The 17,729-nt window shown below is 36.0% G+C and overlaps 3 protein-coding genes across 3 annotated transcripts; all 3 read right to left on the minus strand.

Moving 5' to 3' along the window:
* Window positions 1–155: 155 nt before the first annotated feature.
* Window positions 156–16,213, minus strand: cd79a (CD79a molecule, immunoglobulin-associated alpha). Its single transcript, XM_008431268.3, has 5 exons — window positions 15,495–16,213; window positions 13,701–14,021; window positions 1,565–1,680; window positions 1,315–1,377; window positions 156–739 (listed from the first exon to the last, which is right to left on the minus strand). The coding sequence occupies exons 1-5, from the start codon at window positions 15,532–15,534 to the stop codon at window positions 617–619; spliced, it is 663 nt and encodes a 220-aa protein (XP_008429490.1). The 5' UTR covers window positions 15,535–16,213; the 3' UTR covers window positions 156–616.
* LOC145555327 (uncharacterized) lies at window positions 2,355–6,102 on the minus strand. Its single transcript, XM_081617026.1, has 4 exons — window positions 4,340–6,102; window positions 3,893–4,093; window positions 3,772–3,819; window positions 2,355–2,973 (listed from the first exon to the last, which is right to left on the minus strand). Exons 1-4 carry the CDS (start codon window positions 5,997–5,999, stop codon window positions 2,729–2,731), a joined length of 2,154 nt encoding a protein of 717 aa, XP_081473152.1. The 5' UTR covers window positions 6,000–6,102; the 3' UTR covers window positions 2,355–2,728.
* LOC145555328 (N-lysine methyltransferase KMT5A-A-like) lies at window positions 10,442–11,859 on the minus strand. The gene is made up of 5 exons (XM_081617033.1): window positions 11,700–11,859; window positions 11,448–11,610; window positions 11,165–11,357; window positions 10,781–10,852; window positions 10,442–10,609 (listed from the first exon to the last, which is right to left on the minus strand). The coding sequence occupies exons 1-5, from the start codon at window positions 11,803–11,805 to the stop codon at window positions 10,505–10,507; spliced, it is 639 nt and encodes a 212-aa protein (XP_081473159.1). The 5' UTR covers window positions 11,806–11,859; the 3' UTR covers window positions 10,442–10,504.
* Window positions 16,214–17,729: the final 1,516 nt, after the last annotated feature.

Raw genomic sequence — 17,729 nt, forward strand, 5'->3', positions numbered from 1 at the left:
TACTGAAACGCAGTCATTTGAATTAGGTGTGTTAAATTAGAAAAACACTTAAACACAAAGGGAGGTGTGCCTTGAAGACCAGGGTTGGGAAACACGGCACTACAAATTAAAGAAAATGTTACATTTTCATTAAATTTCTTTCTTTATTTTTAGCATAATGTATCCAAAATATGCAGGAAACCACAAGAAAAATCATTAAGGCTTAAATGAAAATTATACAAGCTAGTAACTGAATAAGGTCACATAAATCTGTTAAAATGGCTTAAACGTCTAATTCTAAAACAGCTAAAGAAAAAAAGAAAAAGAAAAACCAAAACATTTAAAAATAAAGACACAATATCTGCAAAACAATTATTGATCATTTTGGACCATAAAATCCTTGCTGCAATCTTGATGGAATAGATGTTGCGTTGAGATTGCTTCAACACTGTATGTCTTAATCCCAGAAGGAAAAATGTGGTTAGGCAATGCAAGTTTAAGAAAGCTAAAAATGTGGCTGCAATGTTCAAAACTTAATGTGCTGCAATCAAGAAACCCATTATGTGTCATAATCCAACCACATTTCACACCGCTCCCAAAATAGATTCTCTGCTTTCCCCCCTTCGTCCGCTTTCATTCATGGTTTCTCCAGGATTTCTTCCCTTTCTTCCATAGCAGTGCACACATCCTGGTACTGGCTTTGTCCCTGGGAGCGTTCTATCTGATCATATGTTGAACAGCAATCTTCTAGATTCAGCCCCTGGTGTATGACATAATCATAAAACAAACAAAAAAAACCCAGTTACACCACAAAACAATGAAACCCGGTGAATAAATGTGAAACTCTCTAATGATCTAAGATAAAAGTACATGTATATCTTTGTAGACACTCATCTTGACTACAGTACCTTGAAACTGTAGTTTCAGTTTTCACATACACAGGCTAATGTGTTTTATTAGCGTTTTTACAGAAAGCAGAGCAAGTAAGGCTATGTGGAGTGTTTTATCCAGCCCCCTTTTCTCTGATTCCTCTTAATAAAATGCCACGAAATATAAAAGGGACACAGAAAACATGTGAAATAATAGAAACCCAATTGAACTTTTTGGCCAATATGCTTAAAAAATCAACCTGAACATTTAGCTGAACACATTCCCACCAGGAACAGAATGTGTCAGAGTACATGAGAATGTAAATCTTGGAAGAAAATCTTAGAAGCTGCAAAGACTTGAAACTTTCAGGGCAGGAGTTCGCCTTCCAGCAAGACAACTTGTTCAAAAGCAAAAGAAAAAAGAAAACAGTTTAAGCATATTTGTGAAGAAGTAATTATTTTTCACCTGATATATGTTCTCCTCTTCTTGTTTCATTTTTTTCATCTCCAGTTTTTTTTGTTTCTTCGACTGTGAGGGGGGAAACAGAAAAGAGGCTAATTAACGGCAAAAGAGTTTTGACAAAAAAAACTGTTGAACTGTTGAGAAATAAGTAACTGAAATAAGTAACTGCTTGAACACAGAGGAATGATAACTGTCTCTGTAATGTCAACAGATGACAAGAATTCGATCAATCTGTCTAATGTGACTTTCTGACCTTGAACAGAAGCGAAGCGGAAGGAATAACCACACAGAGCAGCAGCAAGACTCCTTCAGCCGTCAGGATCTTGTTTTTGGTGCTCTCACTGAGGTTTATTGTCTTCTCGATTGGCTCTAAACATGCAGAGAAGGGTTAAACCGTCATAACAGCTGGTGTGTTAATAAGAGATTGTTTGGTGGTTTAGACATTTTATTTACTATTTGTTAATGAATAATTAGCACTTGTAATCTCATACCTCATGATGTAACAATCAGCTTTACTACAATATGTTGAAATTCAGCAACTCTTGAACAGACTAAGGTTAACAGGATTTGGGGCTTATGAGGTGTAAGCAGTGCTTAGTGCTCACTTGACTCCACACACACACACACACACACACACACACACACACACAGCTATACAGGTATATGTGGTTTAGCCTGCCTTTTTCGCCAAACAGGCCCGGTGGTGGTTTAGATGGACTACCCTTTCCCAAGTACCTAGAGCAACGAGAGATGGCTTAAAACACTGCAAAAATCTGAAAAAAATTTAGCTCACTTTAGGTTTCAGATAGCAGCTACACAGCCTTTGTTTCAGCAATCTGACACCATGGTGGGTTATATGGACATCAGCAAATTGTGGTTTATGAGAACAAAACAAAGTAATGTGAGGACTTTAAAGGGACAACTACGTCATATTTAAAAACCTGCTGATTAGCATAAACACACAACCTGACAGCATACAGCATTAACAGAACATAATTTTATTCGGTAAATATGACCAAATAATTCAATTATTTTTCTTTAAAAAATAAAAGTAAGCCTGAAATTGAAATGACCAAAGGAAAATAAAAAAATTTAAAAATTTAACTGCTGCAACAAAACATACAGAAAAGTAAAATTAGGGTGCAGAGTGTTACCAAGTATTCTGAATATAAATAAGTAAAACAATGTTAAATTAAAATTCTGCCACTTTTTCCAATATTTCTTTATGCTGGACAACAAAAAAATGTCTCACCATTAGAAAAAAAGCTTTTCTGCCTATTAACACGACTACATGAAAACAGCCTCTATGTCACGGGACTTTACAGATAATATTATTTGATAGGCAACAAAAAAAATCTGTTTTAGTAGCATGAACAAAACAGAACCCTTTTGAATAAATGATTACTTCACATAAAATCTAGAACTTTTTCTTTTGTGTCTGCCTTTTAGCAGTTATTCCACGGTTTCTCACAAGGTCCCTGATATTTTGTGCTGTTCTTTGAGCCAGCACAGGATCTTCAACCAACTTGCAGTGATTGCACTCATTTTTAGTGGCAAGTTTTCCTTTACCTATGTGAGCTTTAAAATGCCTCATAACAGCAGAAACCTCAGCACTTGACCAAGGGTTTTTTGGTTGTCTTCTGGGTGCGCCAGAGGAGGTCTCTGAAGAAAAAAAAAACGTAAAGAGAAAAGCAGTTTATTAAAATATAAAATAAAAAACATGCTACCTTTACACAGGATAACAACCTTACTACAAAGTTTAGAAAAAATGTTGTCCAATCATGAAAGTAGTTTGGCTGTAGTTTGTGAGAACAAACTACAGCCAAATGAAACCAGACAATGAAAAGTAATAAGTGACATGATTGCTATCTATGAAAATGGCACTCCAAATTTGTAATAACCTTAACCACATTCTAATGGATAGAGAGCATAGAGGGGTTATAAGCTATGTATGGAGAGCCTTATTAGTGGCCAGTTGCATCAAGATGGCTGCTGGGCAAGCATGTTTGTAAGTTTGTCTACAATCGACTAACTGAAAAAGTGAACAGAAATTTGGAATACCAAGCTTCAAAAATGTGAAATTACTGGAAATTGAGTGGAGAAGAAAGACAATAAGAAATGTCCAAGCAGAAACAAAAGGAATCTTCCAAAGGGAGGCATGTGGACAAAAACAAGTTGCTTCAGTTTAGCTTTATTCTTTGCTTGTGCTCAATAAAGAGCTTATTTATTGTTGAACTCCATGTCTCCCTATCTTTTATTATGGCTCAAAGAGCCGGTCATAACACTCTTCACTAGGTTGGCACATGTCTCAAGCAAATGGCATATAGTTCCAGGTCATCTGGACTGCATGGCCTTTAAGCATGAACTAGTTAATATGGTCAGCTCAATAGAATCATGCTTTAACTAAATGTAGCTAGGAGTTGGGATCAAAACACAGCATTAATAGGAAACTTGACTTGCCTTCAACAGGAGGGACAGTTTTCTCTGCTGTCGATGACACTGCTCCCACTAAGACATAGAACAGAAGTTAAAAAAATGGGTAGACAAAAAGTAATAGCATCTTTGGATTCAAGTAACATACACAAATCATCCATATTCTTGCTTTGCTCAGGTTCCACAAGTTCCTCAGGTTTCACAGGTTCCACAGGTTCCTCGGGTTCCACAGGTGCCTCGGGTTCCACAGGTTCCTCGGGTTCCACAGATTCCTCGGGTTCCACAGAATCGCTACCATCCGAGTCACTTAAATCCTCCTTTTCTTCATCCTCACTTAGTTCTATTTCATCTGAAAGTCATTATTAGAATACTTTCTAAAGTGAATGCCATACATAAAATTATATCTAAGCACTACCAAAATTAGGCTTAAAACTCGTTTTGTATTTAGTAATATGTTCCAACCTAGAGAATCACTATTGTAATATTTTCTAATAATAATAATTTATTTACATCCATCAATTTTACAAATATTGGTAATGTCAGACAAGTTCTACTAATGGCAAAAAGATCACAAAAAAAGAATTTAAGCAATAACCTTCGATTTCAATGTCATCAAGGGATTTCCCTTGCAGGGTGCATATGTGTCCTTTCTCCATGGACAAAAGGAGCTTAGAAATCTTTGCCAGTTGTGTTGTTGGCACAGGTAAGCGATAAAATTCCCTGTGGACACGAATATCATGCCCCAGGAAGTCAGCCACCTGGTCAATTTCGTTATTTTTGAGGTTGAGGACTTGTGACAATGTGGCAACATGCTTCCTGAGTTGTGTGGACCTTAGGAACTCGGGATGCTTCGCCCCACATTGGCTTCCATAAACACGCAAACAGTCTTGGCCCCTGTAGTGACTTTGAGATCTTGGTCGGGCAAAAAGAAAGATGTTTGTGGAGCAAACACCACATTGCTCTCTTTTGCTGACCAGCAGAGTCAGAGCATCCACCACATCTGGAGAAAGGAGAACCGCAACTTTTTGACCTCTTTTTCCAATTATTTCAACACGACTGAAGTAGCTACAGAGCTTTTTTTCAACCTTGGACAGCCCAGCAGCAACATCTTCATGGAGCTTGGAGTCATCCCTCTGCTGGAAACCTCTGAGATGCATCTTTGAGACTTCTCCAGCTCGTCTTCGATTGAACACAATGACCTGTGCAAGAGTAACTTTTGCAAGTTCTGCATAATTCTGGGGACTGACCTCATCTTTCAAGTTAGAAAATGCATTTTCTCCAGATTTCTTAAGATACCTATGAAGACTCTGAACATCTTCTGTGAATGGTAAGGTTAATGGCTTATTATATTTGTCATGACTCAAAGTGTTCAAGGCAGTATGTGACACTAACTCAGACCACTTGGATGTATACAGCTTTTTGAAAGCGTCTGTTGACTTAATCAGTTCTTCATCTTCTGCCATGAGCGCTCGGCAGTGGATAATGTCACTGATTTTGTGTAGTGTATGTCCTAGTTTTAGTGCAAGACTTGGTGTTTGGTATGAATGCTTTTCTTCATCAAAACCGCAGACAATCTTTACTGCCTGGACAACTCTTTGGAAGTTAGCAGGTTTCACAGCTTCCTCCAAGTTATGTACAGAGAATTCAGACCGTAGACATATTAACAGACGTCCAATTTCACGGAGCTTCTGTCGAATGTACTCATACTTGGTAGGGTCTTGTCCATGTCTGTTGTAGAGAGACTGGGCCAACTGAATAATGGTCAGGTCATTTCTCACAACTGTGGCTACATCATCCTGCTTCATGGGACCAAGGAGCTTCCAAACCCCACTTGAAATCTCCTGACAGAATGCAGACTCTTGAGCCATAGCAAAACCCAGTACTTTGGTTCTTCCAGGTCCTGGGTTCAAATCTTCATTTTGTGGCTTACAGGGGCATCTTCGGACATGTCTCCATAGTTCCTTTCGAATATACATACCTTGGCAGTACATACAATGTATAAATGTTCCAGTCTTTGCTTTCGCTTTTGGCTTTCTCTTTACTTTCAATGATCCTTTCCCACTTTGTAAAACCTCAGAGTTATGTTTGAAGTTCCCCTTGTTTCTAATTTTCTCTAGAAGAACTTTGCGTTCTTTTGAGTCTTCCGGAAGGGAAAAAGCATAAGCAATTTCAGCATGTGTCTTGTGGGTTTTTAAATGGCGTGAAATTTTGCTCTGTGGTCTACCACATACAAAGCAGAAGTTCTTAACACCCATAATATGCTGTGAGGATTCCTGTTTGTGAGGCTCCTTTTGACTTTTTGGTTTTTTGTTTGAGTCTTTTGTAGACTTGACTGGGCTGAATGTTTCAAGTGTGTCATCACCCATATCATCTGTGTGAAAAGGAGGCCAGATATTTGATGTGCTAGGTTCAACCACAGAACTTGAGTCTGGCAAGAATGAAGCGAGATCTGGTATTGTTGGGTTTCCTTGAATTTGTCCAACTTTAGACTTGATGGGCTGAAAGGGGATGCTAATATCTGAGTCTTCATCAGTTTCTGCAGATTCTGAATTTGGTATGTAGTCCATATCAGACTCATGGTCATCATCTGACATTTCACATTGTTTGGAAGGTGATGTGTTGTTGTCGTCATCTGATGAGGAGTGAGCCATGGAATATTTAAAAAGTTCTTTTGCCTGAAATTGTGGGAAATATAATTTATGTTATAATTGAGACTTACAAGGCAAAGCTAAAAAAAAACTTATGTGGACATTCACCTGGGTTCTGTCATTTGTAATTTGTTTAAGGCAATATGAATGCCAGACTTTTGAACAACCTGTGAAGAAATTTAAATGTAAAAAAACAAACAAGACAAAAAAAAAATCAAAATCTCAAATAAGCCATTACACCTTATTTTAAGATCACATAGAAAAGGTAAATATGGATTAACAATTATTTTTTTAAAATGTGCAAAATTGAACTTTTTGGGTAAAATTTTATGTTCCGTTTTAAAAAAATATTAAGGGTAAAGATTTTAAGGTACTTTGAAATCTTCCACTGCTTTGAAAGTCACCATGATGATGTACATTTCATTGTATTTAAATCTATATACTCACTTCTGAAAATGCTGAAGTGAGTGTCGACCATGAAATTTGTTCATGGTCGACAGTTCAACAAAGACATAGATCCTATTTGCAGCACTTTTTAATTCAAATACAAATTAACTAAATATCTTACCTTTACACTGGTAGCCAACCCACTTGAATGAAGTACAAGGACCAAAACACTGAATACACTTCTCCAAAGAAGATAATGTTGTGCACATCAGGTGATGTTTTTGACACTACAAGGAAAAGATTAAACACACACATATAAATATATATAAGAGTTAGGGATATTTATTTAAAGTATATTCAATATTGGGTAATGAATGAGAACATATTTAAAGAGGGTGCAAATCATAAAAAAAATAACTTTTCCTGCAAACTTTTAAATTGTTAAATTAAAAATATTATGTGGTAAAGACGCAGAGAAGACAAAATCTTTATATATATATTTTTTCTAAGTATGACAACATTTAAAATTTTATTCTAATATATTCTGGGATGTCAAGTCAACATTTGTCAGAGGTCAAACCAATATTAACAACCTCACAGGAACCAAAAAATATATTTTTATCAATTCAATAACGCCAGGTCCTCATATACAATATGGTCCTCCTGTATCACATTGGGGCAGTTGACCATGAAACACACACATACACACACTGAGCTTACAAACTGAAAACCATGACATGAGACTGTCCTTACAAACCAATGTCTTTATAAACCACATGGCATTCAGGTCCACACACAGACACACTTAAGTAGAACAGGTTGGCTGACTGACATCATTTAGCTACACCTTAATCATAAAATACCTCTGAATTGATTGGAAGTGAATCCAGGACTGAATCTGTCTCGTTTGGGACACTGGTTGTCATCTGATCCTGGTCATTTTCAGCTCTCACCTGAAACAGAAAATAAATAAAAGTCAACACCATATTCCCTTTGACTTATTTACGGAGATATCCTCAATTAAGTGATGGTGCCCTATGACAGCAAACACCCATGAAAGGTAACTAGTTTTGAACCCAGCCAAAAATGTTTGGTAAAGTCAAAATAAAAAAAACAAATTCTGTACCTGTTCTGTGTTGTCAGTTGTAGAAGTTGAATGAGTACAGTCAGGACTTTGAGACATTTCTTTCTCCAACTCCTGTGAAAAAGAAGGAAGAATGATTATTTTTCCCCACAGAAGAATTTCTGCGATGTTGTAGAAACAATAGTTTGATGTTTGACCAAAGCGTTTTGAATTCTGGAAGCAGCTTGACAGACAAACTCTTAAGAAACAAGTAGAATGATAGCAAACATTAACAAATATTTAAAATGTTATAATTTCAGCAGCACTGACCAAATTGAAGTCTGATTCTGTGGTTAAATTAAAGTAAATTTCACCAAAATGTAATGTATTTTCTTAACTATTAAGAAATTTAAATCGTTATTCTCCCAATATGTTCTAGGATGCCAAGTCAACATATATCAGAGGACAAACCAATATTAACAACCTCACAAGAACCAAAACAAATGTTTTTATCAATTCAATAACGCCAGGTCCCCATATACAATATGGTCCTCCTGTATCACATTGGGGCAGTTGACCATGAAACACACACATACACACACTGAGCTTACCACACTGAGCTTACAAACTGAAAACCATGACATGAGACTGTCCTTACAAACCAATGTCTTTATAAACCACATGGCATTCAGGTCCACACACAGACACACTTAAGTAGAACAGGTTGGCTGACTGACATCATTTAGCTACACCTTAATCATAAAATACCTCTGAATTGATTGGAAGTGAATCCAGGACTGAATCTGTCTCATTTGGGACACTGGTTGTCATCTGATCCTGGTCATTTTCAGCTCTCACCTGAAACAGAAAATAAATAAAAGTCAACACCATATTCCCTTTGACTTATTTACGGAGATATCCTCAATTAAGTGATGGTGCCCTATGACAGCAAACACCCATGAAAGGTAACTAGTTTTAAATCCAGCCAAAATGTTTGGTAAAGTCAAAATAAAAGCCCAACTTCTGTACCTGTTCTGTGTTGTCAGTTGTAGAAGTTGAATGAGTACAGTCAGGACTTTGAAATGTTTCTTCCTCCAACTCCTGTGAAAAAGAAGAAAGAATGATTTTTTTTCCCACAGAAGAATTTCTGCGATGTTGCAGAAACAATAGTTTGATGTTTGACCAAAGCGTTTTGAATTCTGGAAGCAACTTGACAGACGAACTCTTAAGAAACAAGTAGAATGATAGCAAACATTAACAAATATTCAAAATGTTATAATTTCAGCAGCACTGACCAAATTGAAGTCTGATTCTGTGGTTAAATTAAAAGTAAATTTCACCAAAATGTAATGTATTTTCTTTAACTTTTAAGAAATTTAAATCTTTTTTCTCCCAATAGGTTCTGGGATGCCAAGTCAACATTTATCAAAGGTCAAACCAATATTAACAACCTCACAAGAACCAAAACAAATGTTTTTATCAATTCAATAACGCCAGGTCCCCATTTACAATATGGTCCTTCTGTATCACATTGGGGCAGTTGACCATGAAACACACACATACACACACTGAGCTTACAACACTGAGCTTACAAACTGAAAACCATGACATGAGACTGTCCTTACAAACCAATGTCTTCATAAACCACATGGCATTCAGGTCCACACACAGACACACTTAAGTAGAACAGGTTGGCTGACTGACATCATTTAGCTACACCTTAATCATAAAATACCTCTGAGTTGTTGGGAAGTGAATCCAGGACTGAATCTGTCTCGTTTGGGACACTGGTTGTCTTCTGATCCTGGTCATTTTCAGCTCTGATCTGAAACAGAAAATAAATACAACTCAGCACTATATTCCCTTTGACTTATTTACGGACATATCCTCAATTAAGTGATGGTGCCCTATGACAGTAAACACCCATGAAAGGTAACTAGTTTTAAATCCAGCCAAAATGTTTGGTAAAGTCAAAATAAAAACCCAAGTTCTGTACCTGCTCTGTGTTGTCAGTTGTAGAAGTTGAATGAGTACAGTCAGGACTTTGAGACGTTTCTTTCTCCAACTCCTGTGAAAAAGAAAAAGATTGTCTTTTTTTTCCTCAGAAGATTTTCTGTGACTTAGCAGAGAACAATAGTCTTATGGTTGACTTAATTGTTTCGAATTCTGGAAACAGCGTAAAAGATGAATGATGGCAAACTTTAACAGTCAAAATACTACAATTTCACAAGTATTGACAAACTGATGTCTGATTCTGTTGTGAAATTCAAAAGATTTTCACCAAAAAGTTAATGCATTTTCTTTAACTTTTAAAAAAATTAAAATTTTACTCTCCCAATATTTTCTGAGATGCCATGTCAATATTTATCAGAGGTCAAACCAATATTAACAACCTCACAAGAACCAAAACAAATGTTTTTATCAATTCAATAACGCCAGGTCCCCATATACAATATGGTCCTCCTGTATCACATTGGGGCAGTTGACCATGAAACACACACATACACACACTGAGCTTACCACACTGAGCTTACAAACTGAAAACCATGACATGAGACTGTCCTTACAAACCAATGTCTTTATAAACCACATGGCATTCAGGTCCACACACAGACACACTTAAGTAGAACAGGTTGGCTGACTGACATCATTTAGCTACACTTTAATCATAAAATACCTCTGAATTGTTGGGAAGTGAATCCAGAACTGAATCTGTCTCGTTTGGGACACTGGTTGTCATCTGATCCTGGTCATTTTCAGCTCTCACCTGAAACAGAAAATAAATAAAAGTCAACACCATATTCCCTTTGACTTATTTACGGAGATATCCTCAATTAAGTGATGGTGCCCTATGACAGTAAACACCCATGAAAGGTAACTAGTTTTAAATCCAGCCAAAATGTTTGGTAAAGTCAAAATAAAAGCCCAACTTCTGTACCTGTTCTGTGTTGTCAGTTGTAGAAGTTGAATGAGTACAGTCAGGACTTTGAGACGTTTCTTTCTCCAACTCCTGTGAAAAAGAAGAAAGACTGATTATTTTTCCCCACAGAAGATTTTCTGTGATGTAGCAGAGAAAATAGTCTGATGGTTGACTTAAGTATTTCGAATTCTGGAAACGGCGTAAATACTATCCTATTGTAATTATTTATTATACATTTGTGGGTAACTGGTTAATTTGCACTGCAACGTCTTGTACAGTCAGCCATCTATTCTTGTGAAAAGAAAGGTAAAACAAAGGAGGTTCAGGTTTAAATAATCATTATTAGCGCATTTCTTAAATGAACATAATCTTAAGATTCATAAATTTTGATTTTTTTAGTACCTTGAGTCGCCATGGCCAGTCTGAGTCCCCATAATTGTACGTAATCTCTTCTCCCTGATTGATATCTCGAGTTGCAAATAAACACAAATGTGGCTTCTGTTGCACAGTCAGATACTTCATTTTGGTATTTGGGCTGATATTGTCATCGTTTATAAGCCTTCCAAGAGAGCCATCTTCTTTTGCTGCATCAACACTGCAAATATATAACATTGCATTTGAAATATAAACATATTCATTTACATATATGCCATTCTAATTAGACTTCTGATACAAACATACTCACCACCAGAGTTTTCCATTAAAGTAGAATTCAAACAAGAAAACTTTAAGGTTGTCATGGTAAATTTTCTGTCTCCTCTCACATTCCTCTTTACTTATCAGTTCACCTCGATACTCACACAGAAAGTCTCCTTTCTGAAAAGAGGTTGTGGCAAAAATACCACGGCCTAATGAAGAAAGCAAAAATAATAGTAGAAAGAGTAAACAATGTATAAAGGATTGACTGTAATTAAACCACCCCCCAAAATACCCATACCTTTAAAGGCATTGATGTACTTGACGTCAAGCCCCACTTTGTCAGTTTTGGTATCAATATAATATTTGGCATCTTCCTTCGGTTTTATGCGTCTTCGCCTCTGCATGTTTTACTGGCATGTATGAAAAGTTATAACAGTCAAATAAGGAATTACAGGCTTCTTTATTATTCCTACAAGCTTTAAAGCTAAAAATTTAATTATCACTATGGAAACATGTTATACATGCAAGACACATACCTCAGATAAAACACCAACACTATAATTTATTTAATCACTGATTTAAAAAAGTGCTTTACCATCTACAAATAGTTCATACAATGATCAGTGTTCAATATATTGAGGTTCAGCCAGTAGCACAGCCTTACAAGAATACTTGAGCCATAATTTAAGGAAAAAGGCTGTTTTTTTTGCACAAATGAATTTTGTTAAGTCCTATTCATCTTTTAGTCAGTCCTCCAGGTACAATCCCTCCAACTTTTAAATGCATCTCTGCCTCAACACACCTAAATCAAATAATGTCAGAAATCTGGAGAATGTGGCTGCATGTGAGGTTATTCAGCTAATTAAGGTACAAATACACATTTAAAAATTGAAGAACGACTATGTTTGCCTGAATTTGAGGACTCCTGGTTTATACTTTCAGCATTTAAGTTGCTGAAGTCAGCGAAGTGATTACAGTACACAGCTTTAAAGCCATCGGTGCACCTGCCCTATTGCATCCATTTATTCAAACATTCAACAATTAGTGCTTTTCTAAAAGATTAACAAGTTTCACAGAAACCTGTGGGTTTACTTCTTATTAATTTCCTGCTTGCTCTTCAGCAGGACCGATGGCAATCAAGCTTAACGAGCTTAACAAGCAGAATGTCACTACGCAGTTAGCTAACATAAAGCAAGCAATTTGCCAATATCGTTAAATATAGTGATGAAAACCTTAGTCTATCACCCAGTTTTTACCACTAAAAGCTAAGTGGTACCTGTTTGGGGTATGGTACCACACAGATACCATCTACTCCAAACATCGTCAACTTGTCAAACACGTTTCGTCTAGCTACGAAGCTAGCTCTCCTAGTCAAGCTACTCTCTTACTTTAAAACACTCTGAATAAAACTATACTGCTTCAGGTAGGTCTTTTCAGTCATAAAAGTAAACATATCTAAGTTACTTGATGTAAATATCCAAATATGTTGGTTAGCTTTCATGTCACCTAAATTAAAATCTAAAATAATTCATTTTGCTCAAAAATCTCTTACATTTGCAGTTATTTACTTGCAAATAACTTTATCTAGGCAAAATGTATTTTTAATTTACAATTTATGCTTACCTGTGCAGAGTTATTCCACCAACATGTCCATATTGAGAGCTGCGGCTTCAAATGGGGATTTAATTTTTAAAAACCTGGCGTCTGGGACTGTTTAGTAATCAGACACGCCCACAAGTTTTTTTCAGCCAATCAGATGATGACCGGCTAAAAGCGCGCGTAGTGTATGGAAAATGTGTGTAAAAGTGCAATTCATACACACCGCCGCTTTAAATCAGGCAGCGCTGTGTTATACACTGGAATACACAAATCTCAGGTCACATGGTATAAAAGGACAATTAAAGAAAGTGAGATATCACGCTGTTTATTCACTGAAAAGTACAAATATATGGTCCACATCATGCAAAAACTGGCATAGTTGCTATAAAACTTTAGATTTATGAGAAAAAGTGTTGTTTAGATACTCAAAATTTTAAATACACTCCTTGATTTATGAGGACATCAGCATTGTCCTTGTATTACCCTTAGGTCCGCGTAACGTAAGTGCGTATTCAGGTCAAAAGGCAGGCTACACCATGTATACCAACGCACACACACACACACACACACACACACGCACGCACACACATACACACACACACACACACACACACACACACACACACACGCAGTGGCATTGCTGATTGGCTGGTCCTGCATTGTGCTCCCTCACTCCACCTCCCCACGCCCACATACTCACTGAAGACCTGCAAGTAGGTGCCGTGCGTATAGACTTTGATGTCGTGAAAGTGGCACTGGTACATCCCAGTGTCCCACAGCTTGACATTCTTCAGGATTAAGAAGCCACACTGTTTGCCATTTGACTCGCTGTAATGTTGAAACACCTCTTCAGATTGGTTCACCGGGTACATTTGGCCAGAATGTGAAAAGCGATTCACCCAAGTAACATTTGTGGGTCCATTTTTGTAGCAGCATTCCAGCTCAGCTCTGTCAAACAGCTTCACCCTCAAGAATGGTCTGTCTGGCTCTAACATAATTTCTTTACCAGAAGCAACACTACCTGTGGCAGAAGAATAAAAAATAACTTTTAGTGATATTATATCCTGTTTGATGTTTTTGGTCCTTCAGGTAAAAGACAAAGGACAATAAAAACATGAGAACATGTTGGGTTAAAAGCAGTTTTCTATCTGTTGGAATTGTAGAAGGGAATAAATGTTTACAGTGATGGAGAAAGTGTGATGAAATATGTAACAACACAAAATCTGTGTTAATTATCTAAAAAAAAAAGGCCTATAGGAATCATACAGCTTTAGTTATGGAAAGAAAATATCATCAAATTTAGTACATCCAATTTCCAGGACATGATAGATTTTCAAACATCTCTAATTATCTAAAGCAAAGCATTTTGAAAATGTAAAAAAAAAAATAAATACACATATATATTTATACTGTATATATTAAATAAATATTATAAAAACTTTTTGAAAAGGAGAGAATGTGTTACTTCAGAGGACAAGCTACACCTATGTTCAGAATATTAGCAGTCAAACATTACTAATCCAATCTATCACCGTTTCCATAGAAGTTATTTCTGAAAGGCCAGTAATTTATGAGTAGTGGCATAAGAGAAAATGTACACAACTAACAGTCGTCACGTGCATACTATTGATTCTTTGTAACTGAATCAATGATTGATTCAAATTAGTAACAGTGTGGATCATTAAGAAGAAAATGGAAACCAATAAACTGGATCAAAGATCAGCCAAAATGATAATGACTTATTGGTTTAGGTGATCAAAGAGAAGTTGAAGGTACCTGTGAGTAGTATAACAATTAAACACCTTTGTGAAGCCCATTCAACGTCCCATTATTAAAGACAAACAAACAAAAAACCCAGTATGGTCTGATGAAAGGAAAAAAATAGATCAACTAAAGAGAAATGATGCAACATACTATTATTTTGAGCTCAATTGGACGTTCAAAGGCTCCAGTAGGAACTAATTTTAAGCAGCAATTGAATGGAATATAGAGATTTATGGAAATTTAATAATTAAACTGAAAGAACGTAAAAATTAAGATTGCATTCTTTTAAAAAGCAGACATTTATAAGCCCATCCCTCGGCTTTATTACGTTTTCTTTAATTAGCTGTGTGAATTTTAAGATTCTATGCTTTTGTCTGTTTTTATCTCAGTTCTCATCATCACATTTATTACTTTCCTTTGTCTGACATAAGCAAACCATTAGACTAAAGTTGAGAACAAAAATATGGTATCATCCTCACAGCAGAGCCATCTGTTCTGAGAGGAAACATGGTTCACTGAAGCAGAACTAAAAAATAACTAAATATAAAGATATCATGTAGAAATAAGACTAAAATGCACACAACCTCCCCTTAAAATCAAGATAAAAAAAAAAGAAAATTAGAACATATTAAATGTGCGTGTTATATGTACTTTACATTTAAAAAATATTTCCAACCGAATCAAAATATGAAATATTCAATAACCTTCATAAATATGTCATGTGACTTACCCATCAAGCTGCAGAGGACAAAGAACAGAAATACTCCCATGTTTTATCTTTAAAAAAAAAAACCTTGGACAATTAAAAAAGAACTACTTTCAGGCGAAAGTCTCCTCAACTGTTGAGTAGCTTCCCTTCTCTAATGAAACAGAGCAGCTTACTTGATCGCTGTCAGGATTCACGCTTGTATGAGTTTTGCCTTTCCCCCATTTGCATAAAGACTTAGTCTGTGCACATCAAAATATGTACATATGTAGAAGCATGGTTTAAAAGTTACTTCTTGCTCAGTTCCAAGCTTTTTTTTTTTCTGCAACACACCATTATAAAACTTGTATGGTAATTACAAGGTTCCAAATGACATAAATTTAACATTATCGCATAACAGATTTTACAATGTCATTATTCATAAAGTCAAAAACCAAAGCGTACCCTTGTTTCTTATAGACGATATTTAGGAAAAGTATAAGAATCAGAAGACATAACATAGTACATAACATAACATAATGACAAGTTGGAAAGACATTAATCGACAGACACCACTGTAGCTTTCCTTCACGACGGTAGAACTTCAAAACTTTACAAACAAGTTTGTAGAGGGAGAAATTATTCACAAGTGGAAAACATTTAAGATAGTTACCATCCAGATGTGGATGTCCCAATGATCCACCCCAAACTTAGACCAAATCACTGTAAAGAAAGTTATTTTCAAAAACAGGGTACTTTTTGAACACTGAAGTTCTGAAAACCCATGTCTTTGGATAATCAAGTATTTTTGGGAAAATAAGAGTAAATCAGCATTAAATGCCTCAGACAAAGACTGCAAAGTCCACTTAAAGTCAGAACCTGAGCTGATTGAAATGCTGTGATGATACTTTAATAGGGCAGGCACTGCAGTGGGAAATGCTGCTGAAAGGAAACCAGTGCCTGGGTTGAAATCCCTACATAACTATACAAGACCGATGGTGATAGATAGAAAACATCAAGCTATTCTAAAATATTTCTAGTGAAACACGGAATGTAGTTTTTTTTTTTTTTTTACCATCATCTTTGTACATTTGTTGACTGGAGTACAGAATATATTATGTTTTGAACAGATTGACAACTTTTTTAGTTTCTTGAAATGTAAAACCCATAAAGTAAAAAGCCATGTAGTATATATAACTAATAAGCAGCATTAGTTCTTTAAGAAGCTTTGCTCCTACACAGTTTTTAAAAAATGATTAAATGTTTGCACAACATCCAAAGAAAGTACCATTTCTTTTCAAATATTTTGAGGTAATTCAAATCTGGATTTAATTATAAAATACTGTTGATTCTTCTCCCTTATCTGCTCACATGCACACTGCTTATGTAGACCGTTTCCAGTCTTATATCTATACATAAAACTGGTGACAGTCACACAAACAAAACTGATTAAGTCAGACCAACAAACCTTAGAGAAGATGCAGAATGAGAAGATAAAAGCAGACCTTGTGCTACAATCTTTAACTTTGTTTCACCCTTAAGGTGAGCCGATTGGAGCCGGCACTGGATGCAGAGTGAATGTCTTCATTTGTATGATATTTTACCATGTTTGGCATTAAAGCCTTGTTTTATGCTTAACCCTCCTATTATGTTGCGGGTCAAATTGACCCGTTTTAAAGTTTAAACATATTTTAAAAATAGTTGCAAGTATTTTTATTGCATGAAACTTTTTCTATTTGTCTTAATAGGTGAACTCATATAAATTGAAAATTTATTCATTTTACACATTTGCAGCCCCTCCTGCGTCTACTTGTTACATCGATACTGTTCGGGTCAATTTGACCCGGCAGTCAAGTTAAAGTGAAAAAAAAGATGAAAAAAGTCCAATTCTGTTTGTTTCCTTACAGCTATGAACCTTATTTCACCACACACACACACACAAACACAACACAACACACCACACACACATGCACACGCAGACACACACAAACCCACTTTCTCCCTGCTCTCTTTACTTCACAATGAACTGCGAGAAAGCAGGTGTTCATACAACTTTTGACGGGAACCTATTCTGTTTCCGTGGGTAAACTCCACCCACACTGAGTGGACACTCAGTAGAAGTGGAGGAAAACATAAATACTCTCTGCATGACTCATTTATCTTGATTTTAATTGGCGGGTCAATTTGACCCAGAACAGTATGTGTGTCTCAAGTTCAATTATAAAGATCACCCTTTGAAAAAAAAATTGACATTTAATATAAAAAAATTTACGAAAGATC

This window comes from Poecilia reticulata, chromosome 16, assembly GCF_904066995.2.
Source record: "Poecilia reticulata chromosome 16, P_reticulata-male-v2, whole genome shotgun sequence".
NCBI classification, from domain to species: domain Eukaryota; kingdom Metazoa; phylum Chordata; class Actinopteri; order Cyprinodontiformes; family Poeciliidae; genus Poecilia; species Poecilia reticulata.

Excerpts from the sequence above, each read along its gene's own strand:
- LOC145555327 (XM_081617026.1), bottom strand. The coding sequence starts at position 5,999 with ATGGGTGTTAAGAACTTCTGCTTTGTATGTGGTAGACCACAGAGCAAA. Across the intron at positions 4,094-4,339 it reads TGATGACATTGAAATCGAAG|ATGAAATAGAACTAAGTGAG; the intron begins GTTATTGCTTAA and ends AATGACTTTCAG. Across the intron at positions 2,974-3,771 it reads AACTGTCCCTCCTGTTGAAG|AGACCTCCTCTGGCGCACCC; the intron begins GCAAGTCAAGTT and ends TTTTTTCTTCAG.
- LOC145555328 (XM_081617033.1), bottom strand. The coding sequence starts at position 11,805 with ATGCAGAGGCGAAGACGCATAAAACCGAAGGAAGATGCCAAATATTAT. Across the intron at positions 11,358-11,447 it reads TTTAATGGAAAACTCTGGTG|TGTTGATGCAGCAAAAGAAG; the intron begins GTGAGTATGTTT and ends ATATATTTGCAG. Across the intron at positions 10,610-10,780 it reads CAACTGACAACACAGAACAG|GTGAGAGCTGAAAATGACCA; the intron begins GTACAGAAGTTG and ends TTTCTGTTTCAG.
- cd79a (XM_008431268.3), bottom strand. The coding sequence starts at position 15,534 with ATGGGAGTATTTCTGTTCTTTGTCCTCTGCAGCTTGATGG. Across the intron at positions 14,022-15,494 it reads TGTCCTCTGCAGCTTGATGG|GTAGTGTTGCTTCTGGTAAA; the intron begins GTAAGTCACATG and ends CTTCTGCCACAG. Across the intron at positions 1,681-13,700 it reads CACCTACTTGCAGGTCTTCA|AGCCAATCGAGAAGACAATA; the intron begins GTGAGTATGTGG and ends CTGCATGTTTAG.